Here is a 24,544-nt window from a genome sequence, read left to right on the forward strand (position 1 = left end):
GCAAATGAATTATGTTGCTATCAGTGTAATATTCTCTCTTTTTTAAATTAATTCATCAAAAATGAAGTTGTGATGGCTGCAGTTTCATATCTGCTAACTTCTGATTCACTCCCCAACTGTCTGGACTCCAGTCATTAAACCCCTCTGAGGTTCCCTCCTCTGAATGAGTGAAAGAGCTGCTGAAAGTCTGTCAGTGACTCTCTGACAAGCTGCTGGAAGACTTTTTTCACACTGTTCAAGTCAACTTTGGAGCTCCACTAGAGGGCCACATGATCCAGCAGCTGCTGCTCTACTTCTGCACTGTGTTCAACCATTGTGTCAATAAGAAGAGCTGCTGTGAAGACAACTATTGTCACACTGAGTGCTGAACATCAGCTACTTTCTCCTGGTGACTGAAACCTTGTTGGACACATGGAACATTGGCTGTGGATTCTTCTTGCTGCTCTTTTCTTTGGTAAGATACAAAACTCTACATGTTTCCTCTTCAAACACTTGAACACATCACTGAGCTCTACATGAAGAACTGTTTAAAAACTTTATTTATTGAAAACTCTTCAATACTGATTGTTCTCCTTCAGTCAATCATCTGTATTGATTCCTCTCTTCTCTGCATGTTCTCTTCTTCTCCAGAGTGTAAAGGAGAAGACAAAGTGATGCAGCCATCAGGAGATGTTCCTGCTGCTGAAGGAGACTCAGTTACACTGAATTGTACTTTTGAGACCACTGCTTCATTTCCATATTTGTTCTGGTACAAACAACAAAGAAATGGCTCTCCCGAGCTTATTTTACAACATGTCACTGGATCAGGACAAAACTCTCCAGATTTCCCCACAGACAGATTTGATGCTGAGCTCAAAGACAAATCAGTTCCTCTGAAGATCCAGAAGCTTGAGCTGTCTGACTCTGCTGTGTACTACTGTGCTCTGCAGCCCACAGTGACAGGAAACAGCTCAACTGTGGACGAAAACCTTTGGAGCAAAGACAACACAATCCTCCACTAGAGGGCGCCCCACTCCATGTCACTGCTGTGGTTTGTTCTGCTGCATGGAGTTTAGATTCACTCATAAGAAACAGTGGAGAGAAAAAAAAAGGTCAATCTTTTGGAAATTTCCTTCATTAAATAGCCATGATTTTAATTTTAAACATCATCTAAGTCACGATAAGCAATCACATTTACAATGACATGGAGTTTTACTTCATAACACACAAAATAAATACCAGATTCAATGTTCTCATAAGAGAGAGGCACAAATGTCTGCAATGTTGGACTACAATGTCACAAAACCCTTTTCCCAAATACACTTCATTATTTTGCATTTTCAAACTTTGAGCCAAACCAATAATAACTGGTTCATGGTGTTGAATCACTCTGAACAATGAAAACACTGAAACCTTTTAACTGCTGACATGAAGCCTGTTTCACAGCTGGTTCAGAGACACAACAGGCCAACAGAAGAGGATCATTAGAATGTGGAGGATGGTGGAGGGAGCATCATGTTCCCTGTCCTCAGACACTTCTTCCAGCTCTTCCAGGAGGATCCCAAAGCATTCCCAGGCCAGTGGAGACAGTGTGTGTCCAGAGCCTCCTCCTGCCAGGACATGTCCAGACCACCTCCCCAGGGAGGCGTCCAGGAGGCGTCCTAAACAGATCCCGAGCCACCTCAGCTGACTCCTCTTGATGTGGAGGAGTAGTGGCTCTATGCCGAGCTCCTCCCTGGTGACTGAGCTTCTCAGCCGGTCTCCGAGGGAGCATCCATCCACCCCACACAGGAAGCTTTCAGCTGCTTGTATCTGTAGGGCTTCACTTTGTGGCTCAGCTCCCTCTTCACCACGATGGACCAATACAATGACCACATGACTGCAGACGCTGTCCAGAAAAACTCTGAACAGAACCGGTGACAAAGGGCAGCTCTGCTGGAGTCCATCATGCACCGGGAACAGGTCTGACTTACTGCCGGCAATGCAGACCAGACTCCTACTTTGGTCAAACAGAGACCAGACGGCCCAAAGATGAAGTTCTTCTCCTGCTGCTTCTTTCAGAGACCAACAATATTAGAGTCCACCTCCTGGTACAACAATGATAAATTAAACCAGCAATAAAGGTTTCAGTCCAGTGTCTCCCTCCTGACTGCAGAGGAGGTTTGACTTGACTCATGTGATTTGATCTCATCATTCTTTAGGTGCAGTCAGTGTTTCCAGGAGGAGAGATGGAAAAGCAGCCTCATAGCATGATGATACCTCCACCATGTTTTATCATTCCAGCCTGGACTTTTCTTTCTGGGCTGTTTGAAACTATCAAAAGCTTCACTGAACATTTTTTCCTTTAACTCCACATACAGTAAACATTGGGGCACTTTTCATGAAGGGAAAACTTTTCAAGTTCACAAATCATTAAAATTCTGAGACAATCAGACATTGAGGGAGGAGCTGAGATGTTTCTGAAAAGGTGAAGAGAGGGAAACGTTCACATTGGTGTGTTTGAGGACAGTGCTGGTAGATGAAGATCCAACCTGCTGCTCTCACATCTGTCACTGTGACATGATGAGGAGGAGGGACTTCCTGTCCAAACAGAGAAACCTGGCTGTCACCATGAGAAACCACACACACTTTACAAAGTTCACTCTGAGGATCACTGAGCACTTTTAGTTGAACATGATGCTTTTAGTGTCACTGCTGCTCCTCCATACATTCACTGGTAAGTCTACAATTCATCTCTTCCTCTTCTGTTCACTGACAGCTGGATTCACATCTCATCATTTATTCACTGATGTTTCAATGTTACACAAGAAAGCAGAGAAAATACAAAGCTGCTCACTAACTTTAAGATTCCTTTGTCTTTGTTTCCCTGCAGACATCATCTGTGAAGACCTCAAACCAATCAAGAATGAAGAGCTCAGTTTGTCAGGCAGCAACGTTTCTCTGGTCTATGAGTACCAAAAACTTTCATCTGGAGATCAATTCTTCTGGTATCGACAATATCCAGGAAAACCTCCACAGTTGCTCATCTCTCACTCAGAATCAGGAGCATTGTATAAAAATCCAGTTCCAGGACTGGAGATCAAGGTGACAGAGAAACAAATCCATCTGATCATCTCCTCTGCTGCAGTGTCTGACTCTGCTGTGTACTACTGTGCTGTGAGGCCCACAGTGACAGGAAACACACAACCTCTCTACAAAAACCTGACAGCTGCTCACTGAGGAGGTTCACATCAAAACGAGCGTCCTTTAGAACAGCGCCCTCCAGTGGAATTTGTTGGAACAGTATTCTGTGTCATTTCAGTTCCAACACTTTCACATTTAAATTCAAGGTCACTCATTCATCAATACATTTAAATAAAAACAGATCCTTGTCATGTAAAGAATGAGTCTGAATGCAGGGACACATCCAGGAGATGTCTGATGCTTCTCTTCTTCAGGAAGCAGGAAACAGAATTTGCTCTTTTCTCAGAGCCAGTTGTTTAAAACATTTAATCTCGATTGAAATGATCCAGATTTTGAAATCATCTCTTTTCCATTCCAGGGTCAAGTAATAAATCTTACTTTTATGCTGGTTGCTCAAAGCAACATTGGATTGGATCTCCCTGATCCAGACTCACAGTTCTCCAGATTACCAAATCCAGATCAGCAGTTCTCTGAAGGGAACAGATCACAATGTGGACGAGCAGCAATGTGACGGTGGGTGGACTGAGTGCCTTGCATGGCAGCCGCCTCCACCAGTGTGTGAATGGGTGAATGTGATAATACAGTGTAAAGCGCTTTGGTCTCTGCTAATGCAGATGAAAAAACGCCATAAGTGTCGTCCATTTACCAAATTGAAGGTGAGATCCAGATTGAAATGAGGATTGGATTCCATGATCTTACCTGGTTTGTGACTTCTTCCTTCCCTTTGAACAGCCAATTTTCAAGATTTGATCCAATCCAATAACTAGAATCCTCTCAGATGACCTTTGAACAACTGGCCCCAGAAGACTGGAGGAAGAGCTGTTGTTACCACCTGAGTCAAGGCTGCCTCACTAAAACCATGACGGATGCAAATCAGTGAGGAAGTCCAGAAGTCATTCCTTCCTCACATGAGCAGGTTCCAGCAGGCAGCTTGGCTCAGTGGATTTAGTTCAGAGTTCAGAGGAAAGAAACCTTTCAGTCACCATCAGGAACTTCATCAGAAATGACTCTCTACATTTCTGCAGTTGAGGTCAAACTAAGATTCTCCTTCATCATCTCATGACTGAATGACTTCCTTGGAGCTTGAAGTGACTTTTAGCAGAGGAGAGAAGTTCAGAGCTCCCTGTTGACCAACACTTCCTCCAGCTCCTCTGACTGAACCCTGAAGGATTCTCAGGACAAAGGACTCATCTCATCTCTCCATCAAGTCCTGGATGGATGTCAGAGCTTCATCCAACCTGGCAGTGTCCAGCACACCTGAGACTGGAGGAGAGCAGGAGGCAGTGACACCTGACCAGATGTTCTGCTGCTGCTGGAGCTGCTCCACCTTCAAGCTGCTGCTGTCAGTCTGAGCAGCAGAAGTGTGTGTTCAGTGTGACGTGATGATCAGGAGGAAGAAGACAGAGCTGTGAAGGAGTCCTGTCACTGTGATCAGGCTCCTCCTCCTAATCCACCAGCTGAGTGCTGATGAAGACTAAACAGAGAGATCACAGCCTTCTTTCTACTTGCTGGAGCTCACAGTTACTCATCACTGCAGATATGAGGCCTCTGTTCATCTCAGTGCTGCTGGCTGCTATGAGCCTTGGTATGAACACAACTCTGTTTCTCTCACATCAACCCAACATGGACATGATTCTCTAGCAGCACACTCACACTGTTTGTTGGTGTTTTACAGGATGCAGAGCTCAAAAAGACAACGTGCTGCAAGCAAGAGGAGAAGTGACTGCTGATGAAGGACACTCAGTAACACTGGACTGTCTCTATAACACCACTTCTTCAAATTATTATCTCTTCTGGTACAAACAGGAAGGAAACAAAAGCCCCAAATTCATCCTGAGCCGCTTTAAAGTCGGTGAGGGGAAAACAGAGGATGAAGAAAAATATTCATCCACACTGGATTCCAGCTTGAGATCAGTTCCTCTGAAGATCCAGAAGCTTGAGCTGTCTGACTCTGCTGTGTACTACTGTGCTGTGAGGCCCACAGCGACAGGAAACAGCTCAACTGTGGACGAAAACCTCTGGAGCAAAGACAACACAGTCCTCCACTAGAGGGCGCCCCACTCCATCACACTGCGGGGGTTGGTCTCCTGACACACACTGTGGCAGAAGAAAATCATTATGTGAATATTTTTACATTTCCAGGATTTCTACATTCATGATGAAATGTGGTCTGAAGTGAATCTCTGTCACAAGTCTCAACAAATCTAAATTTCTTCGATTTGCAATTTTCCATACAAGCAATTTTTGTAATTCATGTTTTGGCTGAACACATACAATTAATAATTCAAATGATGTTGGTTAAATAAGAAAAATCCTGACTAAAAGTAACAACAGTCATAAATGTAAAAAAAATCTGAGGTTGAAAATCTTGAAAGAATTGATCCAGGAGTCCAGCCACTCTGACCAATGAGGACGTTCGACTCTTTAGAGAAGTTCTGTGAAACAAGACCGACCTGATCTCACAGAAATGCGTGAAATGAGCACGTATTCTTAGTACCAGATTGCCTGCGCCTGTCGCACATTGTGTTGAAGTTGCGAGCGGTCACCACGCAAACAGTCTCTACTGAAAGTCAGTTAGAATCCGCGTCGTGGTGGGAACTCGCCTTCTCAGCTTCAAAGATCATTCATTCAGTCACGATCTGGCGTCACAGCACTCCGTGATTCTCTTTTCATAACAGCATGATGAAGACAAAGGAAGGCAGCAGACAGGTCAGGGACAGAACAGTGGACAAGTTTATCGACATGGTTGTTCATCTGAACTGACAGGCCCGGCAAGGAGAGCAATGATCAGAGGAGCGGCTCAGAGGCTCATGGGAACTGTGGAGGATATGAAGAGAGCCACAGCTCAGCTGGGACAATGTGTCCACAGGATAACAGTCAGTCTGCGCTCCACAAATCAGACCTGTGTGGAAGAGAGGCATGAAGAAAGTCATTGAAAGTCAAAGCAGAAGAAGTCAGAAGTCGTTGAAAGTTATAATTCAAATTCATCTCCGTTTTCTAAGAATGAAATCTCTCCTCATTCATTCATGTGAGCATCTGACTGCTTCTTGAGTCTGACTCCATGATGGAGGAGGAGCAGGAGGTCAGTGAGGACGATGAGTTGAGGAGCTTCCATCAGGCTGAATTCACAATGAGCAGAACAAGAGGAGGAGCTCCACAGCTCAGTGTGAAAGGCTTCATGTTGGAGAGAAGAGCTGCTGTCTTCTCTCCAGTCTTCATCCAGTCCAAGTGAAAACCATGTTCCTGCTTTTCATCTGGATGTTGATCATCTCCTTTCAGACTGGTAAGTCATCCAGAGATGGAGGGAGATGGAGGAGGAGAAGACAGACATGAAGCACATGTCCATGTTTGAGTGGATTCACTTTTTCTCTGATGAAACTGAGCTGAATGATGTGGAATTCAGATCCAAATGTTCTGGAGAAATCTGTCTTTGTTGTTTCAGGATCCTCGGAGGATTTACTGACGCCGTTTAAAGATGAACTGACGGCTTTGGAAGGAGACACTGTGACTCTCTCCTGTAACTTTTCAGCTTCCAGCAGCAACCTCTGCTGGTACCAGCAGAAGTCCAGTTCACCTCCACAGCTTCTCATCAGTCAATATTCACCCAGAACAGAAAGACTGTCTTTCAAACATGACAAAAACACAAAGGAGTTTCATCTGGAGATCTCCTCTGCTGCAGTGTCTGACTCTGCTGTGTACTACTGTGCTCTGCAGCCCACAGTGACAGGAAACAGCTCAACTGTGGACGAAAACCTCTGGAGCAAAGAAAACACAATCCTCCACTAGAGGGACTCACTCTCTGTTCAACCTCTGATTTCTGACTCTTTGGACTGAAGACAAACACAACAGAGAACTGAAGCAGTAAAGATCAGAAACACACACAGATCTGATGTAGAAGCTAAACTGAATCTCATTGGTCGACTTGAAGTGAACAAAGACGATATCAAGACATATGTGGCCCCGCCCACTGAACTTCAGCTCCTCCTCATTCTCCTGCAGTGGAAGAACATTGTTGGTCTGCTGTGTGTCTGCTTTGAATCACTCCAAAGTCATGTTGCTTTCCCTCTTTGTGCTTCTGTCTCTCATTAGAGGTGAGTTTAAGAACGTCTCATTCAACCTGCTGTCTTCAGAAAATGTCTCACTGACCAACAATCATTGTTTCATCTCACTGGATTTGTTCTTTGACATCAAGTTGTGAACAAACTGCTTGGAATCTCAGCTGCAGTCCAGCTGTTTGTGTCCACAGAGTAACAGTGTTCAGGGGACATTTTCCACTGTCTTCTCCTCTCAGCCTCATGGACAATGTTCATCTAATGGCTTCATTTTCTCCACTTTTTCCAGGACTAACAGCTGCAGACACAATCTCTCCTGACCAACAAGAAGTCAGTGGAAGAGAAGGACAATCTGTCACACTCTCATGTAGCTATCAGACAGATGATGATGATCCTTGGCTTTACTGGTACAGACATCATTCAGACCTTCAGGCTCCTCAGTTTATACTCTGGAAAGGAGCAAAATCACGGAGTGACAGACAAAATATTCCAGATGGTCGATATGGATCCCAAACATCAGACTCATCAACTACACTGAGCATTCCAAAGCTAACCCTGGCAGACACAGCTCTCTACTACTGTGCTCTGAGACACAGTGATCCAAAGTGTAGAAGAGGCTGTACAAAAAGCTGAACACAGATATGGGACTCCTCTTCAAAGAGGAGGGAAGTGGGATTCAGCACACAGCTTCATATCAGATGGATTCTGCTCATTCCTGTTTGATCAGAGTCACTGTGGTTCCAGCTGCTCTTCAAACACTCTGCTCACACTGAGCAACAATAAATAGGCAACAGGGGGGTTAGAAACCAGAAAGTCTTTCAGGATCTGGTGAGACCACAATTGGCCTCCTGCAGTGCAGCACATCTCCTCCAGGGGGTTGATTGTTTTTGTTTGTTTTTAGCTTTTTTTTTTTTTTATCGCCCACACATATTCACCCACATACACACACATATAAACGTACATACTCACACATACACACCCACACATATATACACACACATGCACATGTTACGGGTCCCAAAAGTAACGTGACCAGTGTAACAAAGAGATTGTGGTCCGTTGTCTCTCGTCTGGAAAACAGGAAAATATGTTTAAAGAAGTGAAGACACGAACCACCTGTGTTTCTTCCCCAACCTCCTCTCATTTATTAAACACAATCATGAAATCCTTAACTTAAATCATCAATCATCTTAACATTTGTCTTCACATCTGTCTTTCAGTGTCCTTTCGTTGTTTAGTCCATCCAGAACAATATGAATCTTTTCACAATCACTTTCCAGTCCCATCACAAGCATCAAACAGGATTTGTTCAATTATTTTCAAGTGTCCATTCAAGTTTCATCACTACCAGAAAATGGTATTAAATGTAGTGTAATCTTACAGTTAATTCACACACATATTCTATATTTGCGGTTTAACTCTCTTCACATTGAACACTCTGCACAGAAGAAGCACAACTAAACTCAACAGATCAGTTAAAGGGGACGTTGATCGGCTGGTTTTGCTCATTGGTATTTAATTTCTAGCCCCCCCTAGAGGGGCGAAACAGGATCACCGGCACTGAAAGCTTCTTCGATCTGTGTCTTTTACTGCGCCGCTTCCTTGCTTTTCCTCCTTCCTCCAAAAACGCTCTGTTCAGTTGACTCCATCCCAGTCTCATCCATGTGCGCATTCCACTCGCTGTGATTGGTCAAACCCGTTTTGCCGGTACGGTAAGTCGAGATAACTGACAAGCGTTGCCATATCAGCTGTTTGTGAAATGGCACATGCCTCAGAAATCCAGCCTGAACTTTTGAACATATTGTAGCGGCGGTCTGGGGTGAATGACCGCAAGGCATTATGGGACATGTTCTCGGGGGGGTGTTTTCAGAGCCGGCGCGGGCTTCTAAGGCGCCCTGGGCGAGTGCCCTGAATGCCCAGCCTAATCACCGGCCCTGGGTGTTTTCCTCGTTTCAAACTCAATTGTGTTATTGCTGTTAAGTTGTTGTTTTGTGCCATTACGTTATGCATCATTTAGTGTGTTATTTTGGCCGGGTTCTGTGTTCATGTTCCACCCTGAGTGATTCTTGGTACTGCTGTGGCATAAGAAGCTGCGTTGGTGATGTGTTTGTGTTCCTGTAGTAAAATCGGATTTGTGAAATACCAAAACGCTCCTTATTTCACCTTCGCTGACATTACAATATCATGCCTCTTCTGTGGAATCACTTCCATTTAATTTCGCGTTGCGTTCAAGGACCTCCTCAGCGGTGTGGTGCATTCAAAGACAGTTGGTGACGACTGCTGGCTCTCCTCTGGGGGGGGGGGGGGGATGCCTCGCAGAGCGCTGCTGGTGCGCAGTTGCTAATTAGCCGCAGACGTGGCACATTTTTTTTTCCTGTCAGTTGTCCGGGTGCTGCAGAATATAGCGCGGGCCGGGCGCGGGACTGAAAAGGTCTGGCAGAAACCCTCATGGGACGGTTGTATTTTCACTGACCTGCTGCAGTGACACAACTCTGATAGTAAACATGCTACGTCTTGGTGTAGCATACGATGTGCTGTTATGCTAGGATAACTCCGATGCACCACAGACATGCTTGTAGTGTTCTGATAAATAATACAGTCTATCGCGAGACTAGAGTAGCGACACTCGCGAGATTAGAAGAGAAAATCCGGAAGCATGTTTGAGCCGAAAAAGTGTGTTGAATAAAGACCATCAAAATGGATATTCCGTTTGCGTGGGTGATTCCTAACACACCACAACTGGCGACGAGGATGTGCCCGACAGCATAGCAGGACGGAAATAAAAGCCCTCTCAGCTGTCGTCGGATGAAAAGGCAGGAAAAAAAAAAAATCTGCTGCTCACGGCCGTGCAGGGACAGTGCGCCGAACGTCGGAGCCTCAATTCCGGATCTTCACTGGAAACTGCGGCGGCATTCTTTCAGGGAAGTGGAGCATGTTTTCTGTGTGATGCCATAACGTTTAATCATCGGAATTGAGCGTGCATATGCCAAAATTACTACTCACAAAACCCGTTAGAAGCCTCGTTTGAACCCGGAAGTGAATATGGCTCAGGCTGTCGCGCTGGGTGGGCTCACACCACCGAAGCCATTAGATACTGTCGGCGAGCCTGAAACTTTACATCAAAGATGGCAAATGTGGAAAGATGAACTTGAGATATACATCACAGCATCAGGAGTTGTGAATGCTGAACAGAAGAGAGCTGTGTTATTGTTAACAGGGGGAGAGGGACTGCGTGAGATATGGAAAAATTTCACTGATGAGCAGAAAGCCCACCAACCCGATCATGATCAGCAACCTGCACGAGATGTATTTCAAGTAGCCATCCAGCTGTTCAACAACACATTTGAATTGAGGGAGAACATACCAAAAGCCCGTACAAAGTTCTGGGAAACAGAGCCAAATGCTGGTGAGACAATAAATAATTTCATCACACGCCTAAAAGTACAAGTGAAAACATGCAACTTCGACGCTGAAGCTGATAACCATGTAAGAGATAAGGTACTTTTGCACATTAAAAGTTCTGAATTAAAAGCCAATTATACAGAGAGGAAAATCTAACACTGGAACGCCTTATTCAAGTAATTGGCTCATACCACCACAAGGAGGCACTAATTCTCAGTTCTCCAGCAAACACAAACCATGTCTCAGGCAGAGCAAAGCCCAAACCTAAGCCCAAGGCACCATCACAGTCTGGGTGCTACAAGTGTGGGGCGCAAGGACACATAGGTCGTGAATGCATCCGATCCAAGAACCACAAGTGCAGCCACTGTGGGAAAAAGGGACACTTTGATGATCTCTGTTTTCACAAAGATAAATTCAAATCAAACCAGGATGACAAGCCAAGCGCACAAGGTCACCGCAGAGACTCAGGTCGCAGCAAGGATGATCCAAAGCAAAGCAAATGCCGAAGTAAAAAGGGCCAACATAGGGTAGAAGAAGGAGAAAGCAACGGCTCACGGAGTGACTCTGAAGACCTCTACCTATTCAAGATATCTAAAGCTGAGGACACCATAGATTTGCGCCTGAACGGTTACATCTTACCCATGGTGATAGACTCTGGTGCTCACCACAACACGCTGTCTGTGCATGACTTCAAAAGGCTACAGAAGGCCAGGCCTGAAATCAGCCTGCAACCTGCTTCTACAAAACTATATCCGTATGCCAGCAAGCAAGCCCTCACGCTCTTAGGAAAATGCACACTTGAAGTTGAAGTCCCAAACACAACACGACATGCCAGTGCGTCATTCTTCGTGGTGCCACAAGCACAAGCATCACTCTTAAGCAGCAGGACCAGCAAAGAGTTAGGACTGTTGAGAGTCGGCATCGACGCCAACATCCTGAGCTGCTCTGGAGCTGACATTTGGTCAAGCCTACGTACAAAGTACCCTCAAGTCTTTACTGGACTGGGGAAACTCAAGAACTACCAGCTCAGACTTAAAATTGACCCAAAAGTCACTCCTGTGATTCAGCCCGTGCGGAGGATTCCATTCAACAGACGACAGCGCGTCATTGAAAAATTACAAGAGCTAGTGGACTTGGACGTCATTGAGCGAGTGACAGAACCAGCTCATTGGGTGAATCCACTAGTCACTGTGGAGAAAAAACCAGAAAATGATCACAAACATGGAGATGTGCAAATCTGCATTGACATGAGGAGGGCCAATGCGGCCATCGTCCGTGAACGTCATCCAGTGCCCACCATCGACGAGACCATCCAGGAAATGGCCGGTGGGAAGTACTTCTCCAAAATCGACCTCAACATGGCGTATCACCAAGTAGAGCTCCACCCCGACTCCAGAGAAATCACCACATTCGCTGCACCTGGGGGACTCTACAGATACAAAAGGCTTTTGTTCGGAGTGAACATGGCCTCTGAAAAATTCCAACAGATAATCAGCCAGGTTATCAAAGACTGCCCAGGCGCGTACAACATGTCGGACGACATAGTTGTAGTTGGCAGCACCGAAACAGAACATGACACAAGGCTGGCTACCATGGTGCAGCGGCTAGCTGAGAGAGGACTGACAGTCAATGAGAAGAAGTGCCAGATCAAACTGACATCCATCAACTACATGGGTCATGTCCTATCACAAGAAGGCCTGAAAGTGTCAGGTGAAAAAGTCAAGGCCATCGCGCATGCTCCCCCACCAACTGACGTGTCACAAATGTGCAGCTTCCTCGGATTGGCCCAGTTCTGTGCAAAGTTCGCCCCACAGTTCGCCACAATAACTGCGCCTCTCTGGGAGCTCACTAAGCAAGATGCTGAGTGGAAATGGGAAGAGGAGGAACAGTGTGCGTTTGACAGGCTTAAAGATGCTTTGATCGATGCCCCTGTCATGGCATACTACTCAGTTGGAAGACCGACCCGAATCACCTGTGATGCTTCCCCCATCGGCGTAGGCGCTATTCTAGAGCAACAACAGACAGATGGGGTCTGGAAGCCAGTGTATTACGCCAGCAGGAAGCTCACACCCACTGAGACACGCTACTCTCAGTTCGAAAGAGAAGCTCTCGGAGTATTCTGGGCCTGTCAAAAGTTCAGCTTGTACCTCATTGGATGTGAATTCAAGATCCTCACAGATCACAAAGCGCTGGTGAAAGTGCTATCACCAAACTCACTGCCTCCATCAGCCAGAGTGGAACGGTGGTTGCTGTACTTGCAGCAGTTCACCTACCAGGTAGTCCACATTCCCGGCCGAACCAACAAGGCCGACCCCCTGAGTCGTCAACCCGTTGGCTGCTCCGACAGAGCTGAGGAAAGAGAAACAGATGAATACATCTACAGCGTCATCAAAGATTCCACACCTCATGCTCTAACACCTCGTGAGATCGAGCAGGTTTCAAAGGATGATCCAAACATCTCCAAGCTACGTCAAGCAATACAGGAAAATGACTGGACCTACTTTAAAGGCACAGCATACCAGGCGGTCAACGATGAGCTTTGGACGGCTGGACAGCTGGTCATGCGAGGAAGTAGGATTGTGATTCCCGAGGGCCTGCAAGAACATGTTCTAGAGCTAGGACATGAAGGACATCAAGGGATTGTAAGAACAAAGAACCGACTGCGAACTAAAGTCTGGTGGCCCGAGATGGACAAAATGGTCGAGAAGAAAGTAAAGCAGTGCTACCCATGTCAAGTGATTGGGAAGAACGCTCCACCAGAAGAGTTAGAGCGCACACCCTTACCAGACCAACCCTGGACTTACCTAGCAGTTGATCTACTGAGCATCTCTGAAGGTAACTACCTGCTTGTTGTCATTGATTATTACTCCAGATGGCCTGAGGTTGCTTACATGAGAGTCACAAACGCCACCAATGTGATTAATGCCCTCGAAATGATGTTCCAGATTCATGGCTACCCCAAGCATCTGAGAAGTGATAACGGACAACCGTTTGCATCCAGAGAGTTCCATGATTACCTCACTGCGCATGGCATCCAGCAACTGAAAGGAGTGCCATACTGGCCTCAGTCAAATGGGGAAGTGGAAAGGTTAAACAGGACAATTCTGAAATCAGTGAAGATAGCCAAGATTGAAAAGAAAGACTGGAGGGTCACACTGAAGAGTTTTCTGTTTCACTACCGCACCACTCCTCACACTGTCACCGGAGTGTCCCCGGCAAAGCTGTTGATGAACAGAGAGGTCCGTGACAAACTGCCCAGCTTCACGGGTATGCCTGCTGACAGTGAGGAACGTGATGCCGCAGCTTCAGAAGAAATTCATGACAAGGATGCTCTGAATAAGTTGAAACGCAACATTGCTGCTGATCAGAGAAGAGGAGCCAAAGATCAGGGAATAAAACCAGGAGACACCGTTCTTTGCAAGAACCAACACAAGTCCAACAAGCTAGACCCAAACTTTGAGTCACAGCCATACGAAGTCATCAGTAAACAAGGAAATGCAGTCATAATCCAACAGCCCGACAGCCCACCCAAAATGAGAAATGCCGCTCATGTGAAGAAGTTCATTGGGGATGTCAGCCTCAGCGCCCCCTCCAATCCAAATTCGAGTCTGGCGGTGGCTGTCTGTCCCAGTCACCGCTCCCATAACCACCCATTTCCCCCGTTCCACAGGTCCAGAGCCCATGGCAGCAGTGCCATCACCTGATGTTCCCATGAAGTCGACTCGCGTCAGGTCTCCACCTGTGTGGCAGAAGGACTATGTGATGTCTACCTGAACTCTTGACTTTGATTTCCGGGGAACGGGGTGATTTTGTTGTTTAAAAAGAGGGAAGGGTGAATTATTTTTGAATTATTTTTGAATTTACAGTACATACAGCAGAAGTTTATTTTTTGCATTGTGATTTAAGAGAAGAGAATACTCAACGTTAATATGTGGAGATAAGTTACCTCTCAACATAGTATGGCTACAGTGATGTAGATATGATTTATTTTCTTTTAAGTCTGCCTTCAGGAAGTTCATTGTTAAAAAGAGGGAAGATGTAGTGTTCTGATAAATAATACAGTCTATCGCGAGACTAGAGTAGCGACACTCGCGAGATTAGAAGAGAAAATCCGGAAGCATGTTTGAGCCGAAAAAGTGTGTTGAATGAAGACCATCAAAATGGATATTCTGTTTCCGTGGGTGATTCCTAACACACCACAATGCTGCACTGTGTTTTCGTTTCAGCTTGTAGTGATCCCACACTTTGCGTCCCAAAACGCTTCCTATTATTATTATTATGGTAGAAAACATTCCCCCCTTGCCCCGTGTGGCAGATAACCCCGCTATTTACTCGCCAAACAGAAAATTCATCTGCCGTTGGCGGCTGTTAATTTCGGACGTTGGTGGTAATTCTAACTTTTTTGCGCTATTCCCCTATCAGCTGATGATTTCTTCGAGCACCCAACCTTACCATCTGAAATAACTTTTATAGCTAACACAGAATAAACACAGGACACTGAAAAGTTCTAACTTACTGCTTCTGCAAAACAGTGCCGTGCAAAATGCCGTCGGCAGACAGAGACTGGAGGATTTGTCTTCTTCTGACCCGGAAAAAGAAATAATTTCCACTGCTGCCTGGCGACTTCGTCTTCAGGAAAGCCAAATAAAACTGCCTTTCCAGGATATCCAAATAAACATTTTCTGGGAGCCATGTTCTCTGGATCTAACACCAACACACACACCAGGCACAGAGAACCAGGGCCGGGTCTCAGCATGACCATATAAGGAAGTCTGGATCACATCTACGTCTCAACGGTCCGGCTTGAAAACCCTCAGAGAACCAGAGTCTTCACAGCCAGGAAGAACGTTTTCAGGGCTTGCGGGAAAAGACATGAACCGCATTACTGGACACTTTGGCGTCGTTTCACATTGGTATCAGACAGTTTAATAGTGTTTACAGGTTTAAAGAAGAGGTCCACTGATCAACGCCCCCTTTAACTACATTTCCACAAAAATATAACATTCAATCTTTTAACACACGGTATCTTTGTAATAAATCTGAACAATAATATATTTACACAAGCACAAAAACAACATATTTACACAGTGGTCAAGTAATCAGGGTCCCAGCATAACAAATACTAATTTAATGTAACAGAGTATGAGTTTTCTTTAAGTGCATCAAGTCACAGAAGTACAAAGTCAAAGCATGTCACCTCATGTTAGAAAATGTCGTGGTGCATACATTCACCCACGTTGAGCTGCGAGCCGTCTCCACTCATTCATTCATACATTCAATCAATTGACTCGAATAAAACATGTGGAAAACACATCCGACTCGTGCTATAAGAGACTTAAGTTTCTGTTTTGATTCTGTGTGATTTTCAGAGTGCACTGACCTGGAAAACAGGAAAATGTGTTTAAAGAAGTGAAGACACGAACCGCCTGTGTTTCTTCCCAAAACTCCTCTGAGGAGGCGGGCGGGGGCGGGGGGCCACACCCAGAGGAACCTGGTCAGAACAACACCATCCGCACTTTGGTTCCGCTCTTCATCTGTCACATAAACTGAGTCCAGATCACAATAAATCTCACATTAATTACACTGAAAGTCTCTGTGCATTGATCAATACAATGATTTGATATAAACACAAAATAAAATGATAAATTTTATGCATAAATGTAATCACATATTTTGAATGCATCACACACACACCTTCCCAACCCCCCAGCCCCTATCGCCCTGCCACCCCCCCACTCACCCACCTCCCCCCTAACCACCGCCCCCTCCCCTCACACCCACCCTGTACCCTGGATTCCGGGGAATCAACCAGACACCAGGGCGTGCACCGACCCAGACCTGCACCCCATCCAAAGCCATCAGGCCCCCCCAACAACCGACCCCCAGAGAGGAGAGGCCCCCATCTTCCCCTGACATGAAGTGATGGAGCTGATCACAGGGGACCAGAGGGAACCAGATTCAGCTGATTGGTCCTCTGAACAGACATCGTCTCCAAGCTAATATGATCTAATGAAGACTCTTAAACTGCCTGTTACTCAGATTACTTCTGGATTTCCAATTTACAAGGATAGTTTTCTTTGCGATGCACAAGAGGGTGAGAACCATGTAGACCAGGGGTCGGCAATTAGCGGCCCGCGGGCCAAATGTGGCCCGCCGAACCGTCCAATCCGGCCCGCGAGAGGATTCCAACGCGCGCGCGCACAAACGCACGCACTACCCCGGGCCCTCGAGCAGACGCACGCACCCCTGTTAGAGTGCGATATCTGTCATTGTGTTGCAATAGACAATCTTTGAAGGATGTGTTGTTTAGTTGTGGTTTCCGGTTTGTCACTGAAAAATAAAGAGGAGTGGCGCCTCGTCTGGTGAACATAGAGCGCAAGTGAGCGCTGCACCGAGCTCACCGTGTGTGTTTATTCTCCAGTTTGAGTGTAACGGTGTGTTTCCAGCGGACGCGACGCGAATTCTTCGTGCGATGAGATCACATACAAAGTCACTGTAATGACGCGAATGTCGCTCAACTTTGAGCGGCGGGCGGCCAGCGAAGATGCGGCGAGCGGCCGGCGGCGAGTGTTTCCAGGGAAAATCCGCGCGCCCGTCGACTCGCACTGCCACTCGCTGCCGCCCGCCGCCCGGCGCTCCATCGCTCGTCGCTCGAGTTGAAATAATTAAACCTTTCAAGCGAATTGGCGCCGGGACAGCCTATCAGCGTGGAGGTCTTCACGGACGTGCTGACGTAGGGCAGCAGGACTCCGACCACGCAGAACAGTTGGCATGATGCCAAGGCGAGCGGCGTGCGCGATCTCACTTGTTCACCACTTCTGGTATAAACCGGGCGTCAGCCTGAAGCAGCGCTGGAACCGGCCGTCCGGGCGCAGCTCCTGCAGAAGACGGTGGAACTCACCGAGCTCAGACCGCCTCCGGAGGGCAGCAGCCAGAAGCGATGCCGCTGCCTCGCTGCAGCCGGAGCTGACTTCCTCATGTCAGATACAGAGCAGTGACGGTGGCAGGCGGAGCATCTCAATCTCGATCTTTATTTGTAAAAGCACTGCTCATATTCATAAAAGTGCTGAAGAGTAAAAACAGCCATTGAAACAAAAAAGAACAAAACCCGTACCATCGATCAGTATGCGCGCGCACACACACATACACACAGACAGCCGGGTGCGCACAGGACTGTGGGGCAAACATCAGAAAAATCCTGCCCACTGTGCAGGAGACGGTGATGAGGGAGAGACAGCAAGACCGATTTGTTGCCTGCAGGGATGAGGAGCTGAGATGTTTCTGCAGGATGTTTTGTGCTGCATATTTGTACCAGCGTGATGCGTCCCGCGAATGAATTCACACACCAGCGATAAAACTCGTGCATCTAGCGCGGCGCGGTGTCTTTTGTCGTGCGTGCCCCCCCCCCCCCCCCCCCCCCCCCCCCGCTCTCCAGTCCGCGGATGGACGTGCGCCGGAGACGCCTTGGCCCGCGATTGAAGTGCCCCCCAAAAAAGTGGCCCGCCGCCAAATCTAATTGCCGACCCCTGATGTAGACTGAGTTTATTGACATGTTAGTTTCACCCAGATCCCCTAAAAGGCACAGTGTGGGAGTTGCAGGAATGTTGCAGTGAACCATGTTGACAGGTCTTCACACACCTGAAGCCAGAACCTCTGCACTGGTGAGCAGGACCACAAGGCATGGAGGGAGCTGTCAGTCATGTTATCATTGCAATGTGAACAGATATCAGATTGTGATAGACCCATCTGGAACATCCTTCGTCCTGTGTAATGAATTCTATGCAGAATTTTGAACTGTATCTTCTACCTTGGATAATATTTTATATATCTTTGATAGCAACTTTGGGGAACTGAGGTTTAAGAATTCTTCGACCCTGAGAGGTAGCTGTCCCTGCAGTTGGTTAAAGGTATACTTTTTACCTATGATAGATTTAAGTTGATGATATTCTAAAAATGCTGTGCTGCTGATTCCATCTTGTGAGGTGAGAGTATTGAATGACAGAAAGTTGCTGTTTCCAGTGATATGTTTTGTCTGATTCCTTTATTTCTCCACTGAGTGAAGTTTATCATCTTTTTGTTTTGCAGGATGTCCAGGTTGTTCCAGATGGGTGTGAATTTACACAGGATCAGAGAAGACTTGGTTAGCTTTACCAAATGCCACCAAGCCATTAAAGAGGAGCTGATGTTAATACTTTTGAAACACCGCTGGGATTTGATGGTGGGACTGATGAATGGCAGGTCAGAGATGACTAGATCCTCACATAATGCTGCTCTACGTCCAGCCATGGCTCATCGAGGTTCTAGATTGTTAGGTTTAAGACATTTTCAGATATATTGCAGCTTGCATACGTTTTAGTGTCGTTATTAGTTATCAGTCTGGGATTCTGCGCAGCCTGAGCATCTGACGTCACTCCGGTGAGTGTTTTCCGTGTTGGTGAAGCTTGCTGAAGCCTGTGAGCGACTGAAGTGCTTGCTGTCTCTCTCTTGCTGTTACTGTTAATTCACGAAGCAATCAAAAATCGGGGTTATTTACGCCCCCGGGGTTACTTTCGCCCCCGATTGACCAAGCGATCTCTCGTGAATTACATTTCTTCTCCGCCGTTAGCGCCACCGGCGTGCTAACTAGCTTAGCGTGCTAACTAGCTTGGTCCGCCGGGACCGCTATGGCGTCCTCCCCTCTGTCTTCTTTTCTTTCCTGCTCAGTGTGCCGTATGTTGAGTCAGAACCCTGCCTCCCTTGACGATAGGGGTATTTGCGTAAAGTGCAGTGTATTGACAGCGCTGGAGGCCAGGGTAACCGAGTTAGAGGAGCGGCTGCGCAGATGTGAGGGGCAGGGCAGCGCTAGCTATAGCGAGGTAGCGGCAGGGCTCGCAGCCCGCTCCCGCAGTGAGAGGAGTGTTAGCAAGCCTAGCCCCGCAGCGTGTCCCGAGCAGCCGGGGCAAGACCAGGACCGGTTTGTGACGGTCCGGAGGAAGGCTAGTGCTAAGCACCGCCACGTAGCACTCCAAGATCCGCTTCACGTCTGCAATAGGTTCTCTCCCCTCAGCGACGACACGCCGGCTGAACTGGACACGCTGGTGATTGGCAGCTCTATAGTTAGAGACGTGAAGCTGCCAGCGGTGAAGGTTAGGTGTTACCCGGGGGCCAGAGTGGGGGACATCGAGGGGAACCTTAGGCTTTTAAAACAGGAAGGTAGGAGATTCCGTTGAGTCGTGATTCACGCAGGCGGTAATGATGCCCGGCGGAGACAATCAGAGGTGCTCAAATTACAAGTAGCCTCGGTGTGTGAATTGGCTAAGTCGATGTCTGATGCCGTAATATTCTCTGGTCCCCTGCCCAATTTGGTCAATGATGAAATGTATAGCCGACTTTCATCATTCAATCGCTGGTTGTCTAGATGGAGTGAGGAAAACGGAGTTATTTTGCTAAACAACTGGTGCACCTTCTGGGGAAAGCCTGGGCTCATCCGCAGGGACGGCATCCACCCAACTTTGGATGGTGCAGCCCTTTTAGCTCACAATATGGCTGATCGGCTTCGTACCCTAAATTGACAATCCAGCTATGAGCCCCGGGCGCAGAGCAGTCGTGTAGAACGCTCCTCTGTTGATCTTGTTGATCCCGTCACTAATCCTGCTCCCGGATTTTTACAAGTCAAGCATGGAGGTTTACCTAGGCTAACAGAGACTGTCTGTCCATAGTGCTCAAGGCATTAAAAAAAAGTCATTGGGTAAAAAGCTTAACACCTGTACAAGACAGAATAACTCTTCCAGTAGGAAATACATAAAATGTGTTCTACTAAACAGTTTAGAACCTAACGGCTCTGGCCACGGCTTGGTCCACCGATTTTAGACATAACGATCCTGCATGGGATCTGTTCTCTTGGTTCACTTCAGGAGCGTGGTGGCAGATCTTAATGAAGTGTTTGATGCCGGTGGTAGCGACGCTGTTGATATTTTGTGTTTTCATGGGTTGCATTTTACCGTGCTTGAGGTCTATGGTGGTTAGGATGATTTCGGGACAGGTAAAATACACTATGCTGCAGAAGGCTGGCCCATCGACTGATGACCCGGAACGACAGGACTGCGACTATGACCCGGACATGTTTGCAGGCTATGCAGAAATGTATGTTTTGCAGGAATATTAACATTGTTGGCCTAAAATTTGTTTTAGGCCAAGAGGGGGAATTGTGGGAATTTATTTTAGTTTCAATATCCTTATTTTAATACTTGCTTGCTCACATATGATACTCAGGGAAAAATATCCCAATATAATATGCATTTAACTTTGTTTTGCAGCTGCTTTTGTATTTCTCTGTATTTCTTAATGATTTGTAACCTTAGCCATGAAAAAAGCACATGAGGTCCCGGGAAGTTTTTCTCGTCTGAGCTCTTGCAGATAACACTTGAGGGAGTGGAGGACGGAGACTGTCGGGGCGAGATAACCCGGGATGCGGAACCTGGGAGATCCACGTGCCTGGGAGAGAGGACGGGGCGGACGATGGAAAACTACCGAGAACCACTGTTTGAGAACCCCGCCTGCGAGCGAGGAATCAGAAATACACACACACAGATTAGACATCGCTTTTTGCCTGCTGGACGCTACTTTCGGGTAGACCAGGGACTCAAAGACTAGAATTCCTTGTCAGGGAAACAACATCTTTTTGTAATAAATTCACACACTAAACAGCCAGAAGTTGTCAGGTCCTTATTGTACACCTTGATATTGGGATCCAAAAAGGCTCTGTGGGATCGAGGCGTGATTGGAGGGGAAGCCTCGGCTGGAGCGGCCTCATGGAGACGGCCTGAAGATTCTACAACCCATCATTCAAAAAGCCTACATTCAAAATCCAATGTCTATTTAATGTTGGAGGATGTCGTCAAGCCTACGTTCAAAATCCAATGTCTATTTAACGTTGGAAGTTGACGTCGAGGCTACGTAAGGTTTTAACGTAAACCTAACTTTCATTTTCGCATCATAATCCAATGGTAATCCAACGCTGGAGTACAACATTGTTCCAACGTTACATCAACGTCAAGTGCCTGCTGGGAAGAGTTTAGGACAATTTTCAAAATGTGAATAAAACAAGATGAAACGATCTGAATTTCCCCAAAACTTCATTTTAATTTCATTCTCAATATAACACAGGAGGTAACAGAAAGGTCTGATTTCTTCTCAGTAAAATGTTTCAGAATTTCATGAAAATAGCAGCTTCTTGCGATTTTGATCAGAACAACATCTCAGAAAAACACTGACAGAAGAACCAAAGTTTGAAAAGTGAATGTTGCTGATAGAAAACAGAGAAGCTGAAGGACAAATGGACATGTTCAACAGATACGAGTTAGTGACTGGACTGAGGAGAAAAAACATTCAGTGAAGCAGAATTTATCAGAAGTACAGGAATGGAAAAAAGCTGCTTTTACAGATTTAGGAATAAAATCAAGACATTGATTCAGTTTGATCAAAAAAGAAAGAGAAAAAGACAGAGCTGAGACTCTGATGATCCCATGTGGAAACATCACTATCTGGATATCTGATGAAAGCAAGTTCAAACTGGACAATGCAACATGTGGAGTCGTTTTGATTTGTGCTTCTGTTCGAGTTTGAATCAAAACTCTTCTGTGATCAGATGGATCTACATGTGAAATTCATTTTAGAAATCACAGACGCTGTGTCCTGCAGATTAAAGATGAGAAGAACCGTCCAGCTTGTTATCAGCTCTCAGTTTCAGAGTGTGAATCTCACATGGTTTGTGGCTGCATTAGAGTCTATGGTGTGGACAGTTTCCACATCTGGAGAGGAATCATCACTGTTGAAAAGGATGGAGAGGATTAAAAACAACTTCTGTTCACATCCAGACAACATCTCTGAGGATTTTTTTTTCTTATTCAGAAGAAATATTATTTTAGATAAGCTTCTTACTTTGAACACTGGACATGTGTTTCATATTGAATTATAGACAAATGATGAACTTTGGAGAAATACAAATTGTGCCGCTAAAAGTCTGTCAGTGACTCTCTGACAAGCTGCTGGAAGACTTTTTTCACACTGTTCAAGTCAACTTTGGAGCTCCACTAGAGGGCCACATGATCCAGCAGCTGCTGCTCTACTTCTGCACTGTGTTCAACCATTGTGTCAATAAGAAGAGCTGCTGTGAAGACAACTATTGTCACACTGAGTGCTGAACATCAGCTACTTTCTCCTGGTGACTGAAACCTTGTTGGACACATGGAACATTGGCTGTGGATTCTTCTTGCTGCTCTTTTCTTTGGTAAGATACAAAACTCTACATGTTTCCTCTTCAAACACTTGAACACATCACTGAGCTCTACATGAAGAACGATTTAAAAAGTGTATTCATTCAAAACTTTTCAAAGTTACTGATTGTTCTCCTTCAGTCAATCATCTGTATTGATTCCTCTCTTCTCTGCATGTTCTCTTCTTCTCCAGAGTGTAAAGGAGAAGACAAAGTGATGCAGCCATCAGGAGATGTTCCTGCTGCTGAAGGAGACTCAGTTACACTGAATTGTACTTTTGAGACCTCCGACTCAAGACCAACTTTGCTCTGGTACAAACAATCAGTGAACAGTTATCCAGAGTACATGCTGAAACATGTTTTAAAAGCAGGGGACAATGCTGCAGATTTCCCCACAAGCAGATTTGGTGCTGAGCTCAAAGACAAATCAGTTCCTCTGAAGATCCAGAAGCTTGAGCTGTCTGACTCTGCTGTGTACTACTGTGCTCTGCAGCCCACAGTGACAGGAAACAGCTCAACTGTGGACGAAAAGCTTTGGAGCAAAGACAACACAATCCTCCTCTACATCCACTAGAGGGACTCAACCGACAACAGCTTCACTGAACAATTTTCTTCTCACTAAATAATATATTGACCGAGGAACTAAAATACCAGCAGAAACCTTCGTTTACTGCACAACAATTAATTAGTAGTTACTGGATGTAACTCCAGTTCTACGAGTAAGTGCGTGCCCGCCTACGGGCTTCGCTAGTGGCACACCTCCAATCTCTGTCCAATCCACTGAGACCATACAAAGCTCGACGCACCAATCCCCCGCACGCGATGGCGCAGCGCCACGCCCCACACCGAGGGTACATAACCTCGGATGGCGCTAAGCAAACCCTTCTTCTGACGTAGCAAAAACAAGGGAAGCAGACAGCTGGGCCAGCAGGTAGGCGGGCACGCACTTACTCGTAGAACTGGAGTTACATCCAGTAACTACTAATTCTACTTCGTAAGTGCTTAGCCCGCCTACGGGCTTCGCTAGTGGTACTCACCAAGCCGAAGGCCGTAGGTTGATGAATGTACTCCCAGCTGGCCTGCTGACGGGATTGGTGCGTAAGACAGAAGTAAACAAACCGTACGTCCAGAACGGCCGTAGAACCCCTGAAGGACGAGGCGGGCACCTAGCGACGAAGTGCGGCCCACGACGTACAAAGCATCGCCACAGCGACACACACACACGCCGGCCGGGAAACCACAGCGGCAGGCGGTGAAGGGGGGGACCCCTGGCCCGCGTTCCACGCACGGGGAGCGGCAGCGAACCCAAAAACGGCAAGCGGCAGAACTCCTGCCCCTGCAACACCGTAAACAACATCCGCAGACCGCGGCAGAGCCGAGCGGCAGGCGGGGAACCCCTGGTCCGCGAGCCCACCCGGGACGCGGCAGCCAGGCCAGAAGGACCGAAACGGTTAGACGACCGAACTCCTGTTCTCGCCGAAAACCAACATGGCCACAGAGTCAGTGCACATATCCAACAGATACGAACGCACGAAGGTGGACGCAGAGGCCCAGGAGGCAGCCTGGCAGAGGTCACCCACCGTGACCCCTCTGCACAGGGCCGCAGAGGCAGCCACACGCCGTGTGGAATGAGCACGAATCACTGCTGGTGGCGAGAGATTCTGTGCCTCGTAGG

General features: G+C 46.7%; 1 protein-coding gene and 1 gene segment (V, D, J or C); both read left to right on the forward strand.

The window, feature by feature from the left end:
- Positions 1-386: 386 nt before the first annotated feature.
- LOC115405360 (uncharacterized) lies at positions 387-15,995 on the forward strand. Its single transcript, XM_030114927.1, has 7 exons — positions 387-454; positions 631-926; positions 4,684-4,747; positions 4,838-5,133; positions 7,382-7,386; positions 15,179-15,190; positions 15,986-15,995. The coding sequence occupies exons 1-7, from the start codon at positions 412-414 to the stop codon at positions 15,993-15,995; spliced, it is 726 nt and encodes a 241-aa protein (XP_029970787.1). The 5' UTR covers positions 387-411.
- Positions 15,996-22,816: 6,821 nt separating this feature from the next.
- On the forward strand, positions 22,817-23,350 carry LOC115404940 (T cell receptor alpha variable 40-like; the record flags this gene model as incomplete). The annotated part of the segment is given in 2 exon segments: positions 22,817-22,884; positions 23,064-23,350. Coding segments are annotated over 2 exon segments (330 nt in total), but the record flags the coding sequence as incomplete, so codon positions are not given.
- Positions 23,351-24,544: the final 1,194 nt, after the last annotated feature.

This window comes from Salarias fasciatus, chromosome 18, assembly GCF_902148845.1.
Source record: "Salarias fasciatus chromosome 18, fSalaFa1.1, whole genome shotgun sequence".
Classification (NCBI taxonomy): domain Eukaryota; kingdom Metazoa; phylum Chordata; class Actinopteri; order Blenniiformes; family Blenniidae; genus Salarias; species Salarias fasciatus.

Bases quoted from the DNA above. Each gene is read 5' to 3' on its own strand.
- LOC115405360 (XM_030114927.1), top strand. From the start codon at position 412: ATGGAACATTGGCTGTGGATTCTTCTTGCTGCTCTTTTCTTTG. The intron at 927-4,683 runs CAGCCCACAGTG...TGGAGCTCACAG, and splicing joins CTGTGTACTACTGTGCTCTG to TTACTCATCACTGCAGATAT. The intron at 4,748-4,837 runs GTATGAACACAA...GGTGTTTTACAG, and splicing joins GCTGGCTGCTATGAGCCTTG to GATGCAGAGCTCAAAAAGAC.